The sequence below is a fragment of the Thunnus maccoyii genome, chromosome 22 (assembly GCF_910596095.1).
Source record: "Thunnus maccoyii chromosome 22, fThuMac1.1, whole genome shotgun sequence".
In the NCBI taxonomy this organism is placed as follows: Eukaryota; Metazoa; Chordata; class Actinopteri; order Scombriformes; family Scombridae; genus Thunnus; species Thunnus maccoyii.
The window spans coordinates 4,338,799-4,351,811 of NC_056554.1; the positions used below are offsets into that span (position 1 = coordinate 4,338,799).

The 13,013-nt window shown below is 40.2% G+C and overlaps 2 protein-coding genes across 4 annotated transcripts; one reads left to right on the forward strand and one right to left on the reverse strand.

The window, feature by feature from the left end:
- Positions 1 to 555: 555 nt before the first annotated feature.
- On the reverse strand, positions 556 to 3,692 carry c22h11orf68 (chromosome 22 C11orf68 homolog). Of its 3 annotated transcripts, none has more exons than XM_042400405.1 (2): positions 3,591 to 3,692; positions 556 to 1,776 (listed from the first exon to the last, which is right to left on the reverse strand). In XM_042400405.1, the coding sequence occupies exon 2, from the start codon at positions 1,727 to 1,729 to the stop codon at positions 989 to 991; it is 741 nt and encodes a 246-aa protein (XP_042256339.1). In that variant the 5' UTR covers positions 1,730 to 1,776; positions 3,591 to 3,692; the 3' UTR covers positions 556 to 988. The 3 variants fall into 3 exon arrangements, with proteins under 3 accessions (XP_042256339.1, XP_042256338.1, XP_042256340.1); XM_042400404.1 differs by lacking the exon at positions 3,591 to 3,692 and adding an exon at positions 2,252 to 2,357; XM_042400406.1 differs by lacking the exon at positions 3,591 to 3,692 and adding an exon at positions 2,181 to 2,202.
- On the forward strand, positions 3,152 to 9,748 carry drap1 (DR1-associated protein 1 (negative cofactor 2 alpha)). Its single transcript, XM_042400407.1, has 7 exons — positions 3,152 to 3,400; positions 4,007 to 4,079; positions 4,816 to 4,909; positions 5,138 to 5,263; positions 6,442 to 6,532; positions 6,646 to 6,734; positions 8,175 to 9,748. The coding sequence occupies exons 1-7, from the start codon at positions 3,359 to 3,361 to the stop codon at positions 8,359 to 8,361; spliced, it is 702 nt and encodes a 233-aa protein (XP_042256341.1). The 5' UTR covers positions 3,152 to 3,358; the 3' UTR covers positions 8,362 to 9,748.
- Positions 9,749 to 13,013: the final 3,265 nt, after the last annotated feature.

Sequence of the window (13,013 nt, forward strand, 5' to 3'; positions counted from 1 at the left end):
AGAGGTAAGTCTATGCAAAATATGCCAGTTGTACTTTTAAATATCCCCATGTATTACTTTGGATCTTAGGATGTTTCACATGCTTTCTGAAGGTCAGCAGTAATACCACTTTCTTCATACAGGTGCCTTTGTTGAGTCTCAACAAAATATAGTAGTATTGTTCAGAACCAAATGAAGGTCTACATGTAAATAATTATCAGACAAGCAACATTAATGCATATAGTACATGCTTATAGCAGATAAGTGTACCAGATGTTTATGCTTCATTCTCAGAGCTCTATAAGAATTTTTTTTTTGTCTGGCAATATAATTTGTGGTCGCTAATCAGTTTTTCTACAGTTATTTTATGAATAATGGCTGCAGTTTAACAGTCTCAGACCTATAGGTCAGCTTGCTATACTATGTACTGAAATATGTTTAATTGAGATGAAATAGTAATGTTTATCCTGCCATAGTAAGCAGATTATACTGTATGTAATCTTTGCTGTAACAATTGATTGTTTCTGTCAAAATCCAAAACACTTTGCTCGGAAATAAAGACATACAGTATAAAGATGGTCTTCAAAAGTAGACTTTATTTGGCAACTCTCATTGTTGTTTAGTACAAAGGAAAGAATAAATTAGACAAATGTATGTTGTAAAAAAGAAATGCTTCATTGGATGCAAGTTTTCCTCTGAACGTGTGCATACAAATTAAGGATTTCTCCAGCCACCCTGTCAGTCAGGTAAGTGTTAGTGAGTTACACACAGAATCTCAAGAATACGTACAAAATAGTCTTACTGATGATGAATACAATAGATTCAATTCCAAAAAAAAAAGTGTGACAATATTTCAAGTCACTTCGAAACAGCATGAGAAGACGAGACTGAAATGAGATTTAGTGCTTTTTTGCCAAAAGGAAGAACTTGAGATATTTCAGTCAGTGAAACGCAGATGGGATCACTGAAATAAGTGCCTCCTCATCAAACTGTCCCCTTAATCACAGGCTTATGTTACTTCAAGATTGGTGACTTTGTTGATGATGTGGGAACGCCTGGGTACACACTCCAGGTTAAATTTGCTCTCGTATATGGTTGGACAAAGCTTCCAGCGGTTGTTTCGGTAGATTCCCAGGTATGTGTACACGTCTGGCTTGTAGGCAAGAGGGCACTTGACCCCTGTGGCACGGATGATGGAGTCCAGCCTCATAATCTCACTCTCGTCGGTGAAGTTCTGGTTGTAGGCACAAATGACCTGCTTGCCCTCTCCCTTGGGGTCATAGGTACTGACCTTAGCTGAGGAAACCTTCCCGTCCAGGACTGCTCTGGCCACACACTCCCACGCATTGTCCAACTTGAAACCAGAGTCCAAGTGCATCAGCCACTTGCCCGTGAGCACTCCGTGGTTCAGAGCCAGTTCCCTCACTGTCTGGAAGTTGACAGGCCGGCCACTGGCCAAAAGTTTCTCCCAGCTCTCCTGGAGACCCGTGACATCCCCACAGCTGGGGCAGTGTGTCGGGCCCCGCACAGCAATCCACCCCACAGGGCTCACACCACCCTCCTCGTCACCATATCTGTACACTTGTGAAGGCCTGTTGCTCTCCAGCCAGCCATCAAACTCGGATCTGGGAGTTCTCCTCGAGTCAAACACAATCCAGGGGTCCATGTCTGCAGCCATGGCCTGAGCGGCATAGGTCTCTGCAGCAAAGGGGGCCATCTCGCCATCTACGGGGGCCTCCTCCTCCTCCATAAGGTCGTCAGTGTGAGAGTATCAAACAAATCCTTGTTGGGATAATCCTGTCGAAGGGAGGAAGGTGCAGTGTATTAGAAAGTTTTTTTAAACCACAGGTGCAGCTTATGTTAGTTTATAGTTCCTCCTGGGCCGTTGCACTGCTCGCGGATGTTTACTAATGCTGCTATTTAGTTAGCTTGCTATATTAGCATCACTTGTTTAATGGGTAGCTAACGTTTTCCCAACATTGATTCTTATACAGTAAAATACGCTACTATCCTTTTCATTTGTGTTACTCATGTACGTTTACAATCAACATGTAGCTAACCACGCAGAAAACATTTTTGATAGCTTGGCTCCATTATGTAGCTAACCGACTAGCTAGCCAGTTTACCGATCCTCGATGTTTGTCCGGACAAATGTGTTGGGTTATTATTTACAGCCGGCTGTAATCAATTATAACAAGCACCTTTTACATACAGAGCACCAAATGTATTTCACGCTGATCACAAACAGTAAACGCTTAACAGTTAAAGCTACCTGCTGACGTTCAAGTTTGTTGTCCAGCGTTCTTCCGCACAAACGTAGACCCGGTAGTGCGCTTCTCTTCTCTTCTCTCCTCCCCTCCTCCCCTCCTCCTTTCCTCTCCTTCCCTCTCCTTCCCTCCACCTCCTCCTCCTTTCCTCCTTTCCTCTCCTCTCCCATATTCTCTCCTTCTCCTCTCCTCCTGTCACCCCCCCAGTACAATTTTGAGGTGCACAAGGATTACTTGAGTTATTCCTTTTGATGTTACTTTATACTTCCACTCCGCTGCATTTATTTGACAGCTTTAGTTACTTTTCAGGGGAAGATTTGACACAATGGATAATATAACAAGCTTTTAAAATACAACACATTGTTAAAGATGAAACGAGTGGTTTTCAACCATTTTGACTTTTGACGTCTTACAAAAAGCAGTGTGTAGTCGGGGTCACATTTCAGATGTCTATGAGTTGTTCACAGCTCCACCAAATAGTGATTTTTCCCATTAAACTTCTCACATGGTTTCATTTCAATAAATGTTCAAATGATCCAATATTTTACCAAAAAATAAAAATGAGAGAAAAAGTCAAAAAAATTGAAAACAGATTTGCGTATCAGAACTCTGTTTTTTCCTCTTTCCTCTCCCATTAATCATCTGACGACCCTTCAGATGTATCTGGTGACCCTTTAGAAGGGACTAAACCGCTAACGTTACATTTACGGCAATACTTTAACTAAATCAAGCTGATAAGACTTATGTACTTTAACTGTGGTAGGATTTTTCATGCAGGATATTAATTTGTAAAGGACTATTTCTACATTGCTGTATTGGTACTTTCATTTAAGTAAAGGATTTGAATACTTCTTCCACCGTTGATTATTACATTATAATCATGGACAAGTTGTGGAACGTCGTGAGCTGCAACATGACGGCACTGAGACCCTGCGGAACCAAAGTGACCTGCCAAGCAACCGAGAACGAGTGACGACGACGTGCTAACCAGTTAGCCGGATAGCTATCGCTATCTGGTGTGTGCGCGGTGGAGGTGATTTATATATGATATAGAGCAATAATCCAGAATATATTGTATTTTATTTTAGGTTAGCCATCCAGGTAATTTAATTATGCCCAGCAAAAAGAAGAAATACAACGCCAGATTCCCTCCGGTAAGTTTAAACTTTGTCGAAGCAGTGTTAAGAGTAGCTAACGTTAGCGCACTGTCTGATGGAAAGCTAACTTCTCTAGCTAGCTTGAGTGGGATATGGCCTGTTTTGTTGCATAGGGAGCTAACAAGCCAACTAGCAAACGCAAACTCTTTGACCACTTATATGTAAATTGTGAGAGGTAACAACTTACCTTGCGTCCCAATGTTTGTTAAGGTACAGGTGTGCGACCTGCGTTAGCCAGCGAGTCCACTAATTAACGTTGTTTTTAGCATGACGAGCTAAGTGAAGCCGAACGTTATGAATCTGAGCAAATTTGTTGTTTGTTACTGAATAATTGGCAAACTCGCAGAGCTCACACTATAGAAAGTTTCATCAACATGACGGAAATTAATAGTTTTAAATAAGCATGCTATGAAAGCCCTCTTACCATGATCTGGACCTTTGAAAATATGCTTTACTGTATTGTGGAATCATTTTAGCCTTGGGGTTTTGATACTCAGAAAGCTATCTTGAAGTCTATTAATGATAAACTATAAAACTTTGTTGTGTCGATGTATTCACACTGGACACACACACTTAAAACCATACCTCCTTCTCTCATTACAGGCAAGGATTAAGAAGATTATGCAAACAGATGAAGAAATAGGCAAAGTGGCTGCAGCAGTACCTGTTATTATTTGTATCCTTCCTGTCAAATATCTTCACTGTGCAAGTTCCAAGGTTTTGATCATCTGTATGAGTGTGTGTGAATGGAGGGGTCAATGCTCCAGCACCACTTTTAGTATAGAGAACAACTTTATTATGAGACTTCTCTCCTTCTCTAAGTTGTGCCAGAAATCCCTACTGTGAGCGTTTTGAATGCACAGTATGGTGTTTGATTTATCTAAATTGTACTATTCATTTAGTCAAGGGACCTTAAACGAATGGTCTGACACAGAGCTGAAACAAGTACATAATCAATTAACAGAAAATTTATTGAGAACAATTGTGTTAATTGATTACTCAGTAAAGTCATCAATCAAGGAAAAATCTGAGTTTTAGAGTATTGTAAACTGAGTATTTTTGGAATGTGGACTGTTGGTTAATCAAAACAAAGAATCAATTTTAGTTTTTTTTCCTAGGCTAAAGATTAATCAATTGTGGTCAGACTCTGTCAGGTAGTATTTCTAATAACTGGCATAAGCAGTAGAAACTAATATTTGTTGTGTCTGTAATATTTATTGTAATGGTTGTGTCACATTTAACCTCTTCTGTTAAAAACGTAGCAAGCTGCTCATGTTTTTAATTTTCTTATTTGAATGTTTTCAGGCTCTGTGCCATTCCAGTATAAGCTAGGCCATGTACAAGTGAATCTGCTTCATTTTCTTAAAGAACACAGATATGTTGTATCCTAATTTCCTTGACCGAGACATCAGCGAGAGCCTTGGAGCTTTTCTTGGAATCGTTGCTTACAAAGGCTTGTCAAGTCACCCAGTCTAGGAACGCAAAGACAATGACAACGTCACATTTGTAAGTTTCTGTGTTTGTGTGTGTCTTGATATAGAGTCTGGTCTATATTGCACTGTGTTGGACTTCTTTGGGAGTCTAAGACATCCTCTGCTTCATTCATTTTGACTGACATACCGTGGATGTGAATTCAGACTGCTGGATAATAACGTACATTCTTATTAAAGTGTGTGTAAGTCTGTGTAAAAAAAAACAAAACAATGAGCTGACTGAAATGTGTGTGTTTTTTAGAAAGCAGTGTATCGAGCTGGAGCAACAGTTTGATTTCTTAAAAGACCTGGTGGCAACAGTGCCAGACATGCAGGGCGAGGGGGAGGAGAACCACACTGAGGGGGGAGGAGAAAAAGTCCCACGCAGGTATCTCTCATACAGACATTCACACATATTTGTATAGCAGCAAGACTACGGAGGTGTGAAAGCTGTATAAATAAAACATTCAAAGTGACAGACTGTGCATACACGCAAATGCATACACTGCAACAAAATGACATCGAAACTGCTTTTTCCACTTCACAAACGTTTCTCGGTTTCTGGTTTGCAAATTAAAAGCACATGTTAAACTTTGCCCACAGTTTTGACATATAAATATGACTGATTTGAGTCAGATGTTTGCTTGATCACCAGTTTTTCTTTTTTTTTTCCCCCTTTCAAGAGTCTGTCAGTCTTATACTTCACATGCTATTTTACTTTGTGGATAAATCTCATTAACCTGTTGGATAGCATTGCTAGCATCAGAGCACACTTGTTTCTTTATCAATGACAAATAAATTACATTCATAAAGCGTTTCCACACATTTAGACTTGTTATTGCAGAGAGAGCACAGGCAGAACTAATGCCATTAACAATGGCTCAGTTCCAACACTTTTTGCAATGCCGTGCAGCAGTTAATAATGTTATTACACCTGTGTTTGACAACATATCTGCTGTGGAAAAAGGTCTTTTCAACTCTGGTTTTAATTCCACAATTTCCCTCTGGTCATGTGCTCCACAGAGCGAGAACTAATTATTGTGGATTGTAGAGAAAAAAAAAAGGCTATATTGACAGTTGAACTAAACACTGGCACTGCAGCCATATCGAGGCAGAGAACTTGGCAGAGAATTCCACATGAATTAAACGAGTAAGAAGTCGTCTTTTCACTGAAGAGTGTGGCTGACATGATTCAGATTAAAGTGGTTGTAAGCGCCCAATATTAGGATACTCTCTCAGCTGTTGAGATGAGGCATGTGGAGTATCTTTGAATATAAATGGCTTTAAGTCCAACTAAAATCACATATAGTCATACCATTTTGCAGTCAAAAGGAAGAAAAAAAGGTCTTTGGGGAAATATCAGAAATGCTCCTTTTATGAAAAATCTTTTTGAATGACAAAATCAGTAAGTGTGTGATCAGCTGTTGCGTTGTGTGAACATTTATCTATACAGGACGAGGAATATCTGTAGAATCTTATAGCATGATCATGACTTAAACCTAAAAAAATGTCTTTCCTCAAAAGTTAAAATAGTAACGTCTCCTTCTTTTTTGTTTGCTTCACCAGGGGTCGAAAACCAGGGTCTGGTCGTAAGAATGGAGGGGCTGGCTCTAAAGGCAAGGACAAGAAGTTGTCCGGCACAGAGTCGGAACAAGAGGTGGGAATTGATTTGCACGCAGAGGTTAATAGCTATCTGCAGTTTCATTGATTTGTGTGCGTGTGTGTGTTTGAGGTAATGAGGCTCTGTTGCATTTCTTGTGATGGAAACAGGACGACTCCGAGGACAGCGAGACAGACGGGGACGAGGAGGACGGCTCTCAGTCAAGCACAAATCAGCAGGCTGCATCCAGGTTCCACAGGTATGGACACAGACCCTCAGTGTGGAGATAGTGGTTATCCAGACTGTGTGTAGATCCACTGGAGGCAGATTACAGTTCACACCTGGCATCACAATGTGTACTTTGTATGTATCCTCAAAACGTTTCAGGAGATTTGACAATGCATTGGTTTTTAAATGGTTTTAACAATATAAGAAGTCAAAAATTGAATCCATCAGTTCCTCAGAAAAAAATCACCCAACTTTGGAGATACATGGTTTTCACTGGACAGCAATACTGTTGACAAGGCAGTCCTTCAATGTGGTCAGAGACACTTTTGAGCCCCTTTCAGACATGAACCTCTTTATGTAAGCATGATGGCAATTTTACATGTCGATAGTTTGTCTGAATAAGCACCTGAATCACTTTAACCTTAAAATCACAACAGAAATGTTACTAGGTTGAACATTTCTATGACACAAGTCTGAATTGAATGCTGTCAGGTTAACATCAAAGCGGCAGCAGCGCAAGGTCAAATATCATCCTCATATCCTCAAAGAAAGTCAGATTTGTTCAGTAAACTATGAAACACTTCAAAAGATGTTGTTGGGAGATTCCTCTTTTGACAGTTTGGTCTAAAAATACATTTTTCCTTTGTGGTGCGGCGTAAAAGAGTTTTTTTTAAAAATCTTGTACACCCACAGTAATGATTAGACCAGCCAGAGTAAACCAATGAGCAACATTTATGTAAAAACTACCTATGTCACTTTAACAGCTCACTGAGGCCAGAAATGTTAAGTATAGCATGTAAGAAAATAGCTTTGAGTTCTCTCTTCACAACACTACATGTGTTCCTGAACACCGCTGAATGTGCCTTGATGGGTGGAACCACTGTGCGCTCACTATAACGGGATCACTCAAGACACGCCGTTACAGCACAGCTGAGATATGCAACAATATGTCAGCAATCCATAACCGTCATAGATAATGACACATTTACATGATTGATGAATTGTTTGATTCTAAATGTGGCTACTAGAAGCTCACCGCTCCTGTGCCACCTGTTCAGACAGAGAAGAAACTCTACTGGCTAAAACAGGGAGAGGGTGCTGTTTTCCCACTAGAAACAATGTTAAAACCTTTGCTGTGTTTCAACTCCACACTACAGGGTTTGAGCATGTAGTGTGCTCACAAGGGGAAAGTGTCAGCCTCAGTATGTACACTATTTTCCCATGATGCATTACACAAAGGAGATGAAAGCGCTGGTATATTTTTGGGAATTGGTAGTGACACTCCAATGTCACAGTTTGATTGACATGCAGTTGTAATTTCCTGTTAGGATAACATGATAAAGTATATTTAAAACAATGTATTCAAAAACATTATATGCTATAAACTGTCATAGAGGTATAATCTTTCATTTGAATGGACATGACTCCTAACATCTGGTTTACACCTCTGCCTGTGCCCCCCCCCCTGCAGCCCTAACGCACCCCCCCACTACATGCAGATGGGCAACATGGTCTCAATGGGCAGCATGGCCCCAGCACAGCCCCAAGGCGGCATGGCCTTCGTCCCGCACCCCTCCATGATGAGCGCAGCACCGCCTCCCCCACCCCCTGCGACACACAAAACCGAGGATGATGACGATGAAGACTATGACTCTTAGCTCCCTCTGCCGTCTTCACCCCCCTCCCCTCCCCCCCAACACACACACACACACACACACACACACACACACTTACACACACACGCTCTCTTTCAACGTTCTTTTCAATTTCTTAAGTTGCTCTCACGGCGGTCGCTCTCAACAGAGGAGGGAAAGACTCTTCGTCGCAGCCCGCTCAACAGAAAAGCGCTCGACAACCGGCTATACAAGACGCCGCCGCTGGAGACAGGAAACTGGTTGTATATTATGTGTTTTAATTTTCAGTTGTTGTTTTTTTTTTTTTTTTTTTTAAAAAAGGTTTTATTTTATTGTAGAGGAGAATCCAACCAGGATGTTTTTTAACAAGTAAGTCGTTCAGTTTTGACTATTAAAAATGGCGGTCGTCACTGTTTTTTCCATGAGCCCCCCTCTCCCCCCCTGCAGACAGGATAGGTGTGGTTTGTGTTGCCTTGTAGCTTTTTCTTTAGGCACTTTTCATTCTTTTTCAATCCTCAGTGATACGCATACGAAGTCAGCATATCAGTCATCGTCACTCAAACCCTCAGGTTGGCTAAAAAAAAAAAAAAATTCAGTAAGTGGTAGTTAAGGCCTTTGATGCGCATACAAAGACTGCTACTTTAGATTTGTTCAGGGCAACAGTTTGTAAAGTATTTGGAAGGTGATCAGCACTCGTCTGAGGTAACAGAGGTCATCGTCTCACCCATGAAGTGTTATATTACTATGTTATCGATCGACTCTGAAATACTGCAGTTAACATGTGAGCCCTACTTCCCGGCTTTGTCACATCTCGCTAGTCAGTCCAATTGTCAGGCTGTAACATAAACAAGGAAGCAGGTGTATTTTTACTATAGGTTAGCTAATCACAGCTTTTTTCAATTCCTTTCTATTTTTAATTCACGTTTTTATCAAGAGAACTGTAACCCTCCACAACCACAGCCCTGAAGTCAACCATATCAACAGGTTAATTCCCATTCTGTTTGTTGTTGTTTTTTGACGCTGTCAAAGGTTCTTTGCTCCGGCGGTCGGAACTGGTATATAATTCTTTATGACCATGAAATTTCCCCCTAATTCCCATCAGAAGTATACTGTGACACTTGGACCATAACTTTGTTTTTAAAGTTGTTTGTCTCCTCTGTCCTCTCTTATTTCTATTCTGGCCACCCCTCCCAATTATGAGTAACTCTTCTTTTTTGTTCAACATTTCCCCCCCCCCCCTCCCCCTCTTTTAGATTGTTTTAAATGTATCAATTGAAAGCAGAGATGGGGCTCCCATTTATGTGTCAGTCTCAGTATGTAATGTTGACACTGTATTGTAAACTTTTAACATTCTTTTTATTTTGTATGGGTGAAATAAAGTTCACATTTCAATTAAAAAAAGCAACACTTGGGTTTTGGTTTGTTGTTTTACATATCAGAGATGAATAACCTCAAAAGTTCTCCCCATCATGTAACTGCCACAGCGTTCACCTCTAGATACAGCTCAGTGTTTATCAGCTGGAAGGACAAAACTTGACTCCTGCTGCATCTTTATGTAGAACATTTCAAAGTGCTACCTGTATTTTTCAATTTCACAGCTGTACAAAACATCAAGTTCTGTCTTTGCACCTTTGATATTCTAAGAAGTTTCTTGATATTTTGTACTTTCAGAAAAGTTTCCCGTGAATGCATTTGGTGTTGATCTACCACCCCGTGACTCATGCAACCTGTTAGACAAAAGCTGGTACTTCTACTCCTCCGCACTGCAGTCTCCTCCTGGTATTTGAATCAGATAAGTACAAGAAAGTACAGGTTTAGGGGAGCGGTGTTCACAGAGGGGTGATTGTTACCATCGTACTTACTTTCAGAGTAGCGTGTCCAGCCCCTTTCCTCTTCCTCCTGCTTTCTTTATTTTTTAAACAGTCCATTTTGTCGTGTAAATGCAGCCGACTCCTCCACCCCCCTCAAATCACCCACCCATGCAAGCAAGCAACCCCAAGCCGGGACTGCAAAAACAACTGCATCCTTCCTGCACAAGCGTTGACTCAGCGGACTGAGAGGAGGGTGGGGTTCGATATGTGTGTGTGAGTGTATGCGGGGGAGGGGGGGGGGGGTGGGGTTGTAGGTGGTTGACTTTAGGAGGTCGGTGTCCAAACAAACGGCAGCCGTGGGGCAGGGAAGGAGGGAGGGGAAGGGGAGCCATCAAAGGGCTAACAGAAGGAAGCACACTGTTTCCACACAGCAGCCGGCGGGGCCAAAGGTGGCCCTCTGATTCCCACCCCCCTCCCATGAAGCCACTGGTTTTTATGGATTCTGCACTTTGGAAAATGTGGCAAAAAGGAATTCCCTGACATTTCAGTGGCTACTTGAAAAGCTCGTGTTTAAAATGCACCTTGTGTTTTAGCCCTGCTGTGGGTTTGATCAGAGGACACGCTGGGAACCAACTCATTAATATTCTCTCAAACCTGGAGGCTATTTTTGAATACTCTTTTATCATTACAGCCCGGCTTCACCCTGGTAGGAGGTATGTGAGATATTCTGTCATTGAGGGAGTGACTGTAGTCGTATTAATGAGCACAGCAAGAAAAACTTTAATCATACAGCACATTTCATAGATGGGGAAATCCACAGCAAGCACATATAACGTATTCAATAACTAATTTACAATGCTCATTACTGGAAAGCAAGAACACTAGTGTTAGATGACCTGAGAGAGCAGTATGACTCATACAATAGCTTTCAAGAATCTTAAAAGGGGTTAATAGACCAGCAGGGGAAACTTGAAGTCAGTGCAGTGAAGTAGAATATATGGTGGACACTTCTGACAGAAATGATTAGTGTTTATTGTTGCATATATTTTAATGTAATGGAAGAATAAAAGCATAGGCCTATTTGTTTGATCTACCAACCTTTAAATTAGCCAGTTACTCCGAGAAAGCCTGGGAAATAAGGAAAAAAGCACTTTTCCAGGTTAAACTAAATACTCATGGCACATCCAAATTATGAGACACTACATCCACATTGATTTACAATGATAACTTTAATTTTTATTGTGCCTTTTCATCAATTCTTTTCTTTTTACTGGTGGAAATGGACTTCTATAGGCTGAAAATCACATCAGAGGACAAATCTGTCGGCTTTTCATTGATATTGTGGCCAGTTGCAAACCAATCAGTCAAGTATATTCTATAGTATAGTCAGTCAGAATCTGGCTTGTTGAGGCAGAACTACTTTTCTGAATTTGAGTGCTTTCAATATAACAAAATTGTACTCAAAGTAAGAGTATTCTCCTTGAAATAAAACTTTTAAACAAGCTACATTTGACTTTACTAAAAACAAAGTCGAATGTAGCTTTTTTCAGTAATAGCCCTTCCACCCCACACACGTAAGTAGCCCATCAAACTCCATAAAGAACATTAAAGCAGCCACACACTGAAGACTTTTAAGAGTGTTGCTTGAAGAGAAGCTTGAAACTCTTTTTTTTTTTTTGCTCAAAGTAACACTAGACAAAAGAAACCCTTGAACAAATTCCTCCTCACAGAAATCCAACAGAAGCAGTTTATCCTCTCTTCTTTGGGGATAATTTGTAATGAAATACTGTCTTATTTCTTAACTTAAAACTCTTGAATAAACTTAATATTTCAACTGATTCAGCAGGAAGACACTTCAGGATACTGATTTCACTTCAGAACACTACTCCTGGAACAGAGAGACAATCAGGGTTTAGTTGAACAAAAAGCAAATGGTATGTATTGAACATACTCCTACCAACAAATGAAGTATAATCACATTTGCAGGACGTATGCAGGGTGTGTTTACTTAACACTATTACAGATATATAGTGACATTCTAAAGGAAAGAACAAAATAGGAAATTAAACATTTATATTTATGGCATATTTTCAGGAAAATTGTGATTTGTGTTGATAATTTTTTGATGTTTGCATATTTGTCTACCCGTAGGAACTTGGGTAGAAAGACTATGAATTATTGTGGTTTAGTGGATTACTTTTTGGTAAATGTTTCACGAGCATTTGATCTTTCTCAGTTTCATGTGCCACCTGTGAAAATGTATGTGAAGTCAGACACAAAAACAGGAAACACTTCTGGCATGAGTTTCAAAATAAAAAGTCAGATTAAAACGTATTTGGTAGATAATATCTACTGTAAATCAAAATACAAGTGTTTTCTTCCCAAACAATAAAATTACTGTGCTGGTCATTTAAACATGTACTGCTGTAATCAAAATGTAAGAAATTTCACTCTTTTAAGTTGAAGGCAAAGCACTTCCTCTGAAGTATTGTCTGCCAGCTCCTCTAAAGTGTAGAGGAGTACAGGAAGTGGCCAGAAAACTACCGGAAATTAATGAATTCAGAATAAAAGTCTCAAAAATACATGCGTATAGGCCGGTGATTCTCAAAGTGAGGTCTGGGGACCCCCAGTGGGTCACCAGCAAAAAGGAGAATAATTTGTTTTCACTAAAATTCCTTCCATAAGTAACACAATGACAGAATGTATGACTAATTTGGTCATCGGTTTCACACACTTTCAGTAATAAAACATCTAAAAGCAAAAATCCTCTAAAAATGGGGGTCCATGGTCTAATTTGTGTCAGTTTAGGGGTCCTTGACGTGAAAAAGTTTGGGAACCACAGGTATAGGCTAATATTACATACAT

Bases quoted from the DNA above. Each gene is read 5' to 3' on its own strand.
- drap1 (XM_042400407.1), top strand. From the start codon at position 3,359: ATGCCCAGCAAAAAGAAGAAATACAACGCCAGATTCCCTCCG. The intron at 3,401-4,006 runs GTAAGTTTAAAC...CTCTCATTACAG, and splicing joins ACAACGCCAGATTCCCTCCG to GCAAGGATTAAGAAGATTAT. The intron at 6,735-8,174 runs GTATGGACACAG...CCCCCCCTGCAG, and splicing joins GCTGCATCCAGGTTCCACAG to CCCTAACGCACCCCCCCACT.
- c22h11orf68 (XM_042400405.1), bottom strand. From the start codon at position 1,729: ATGGAGGAGGAGGAGGCCCCCGTAGATGGCGAGATGGCCCCCTTTGCT.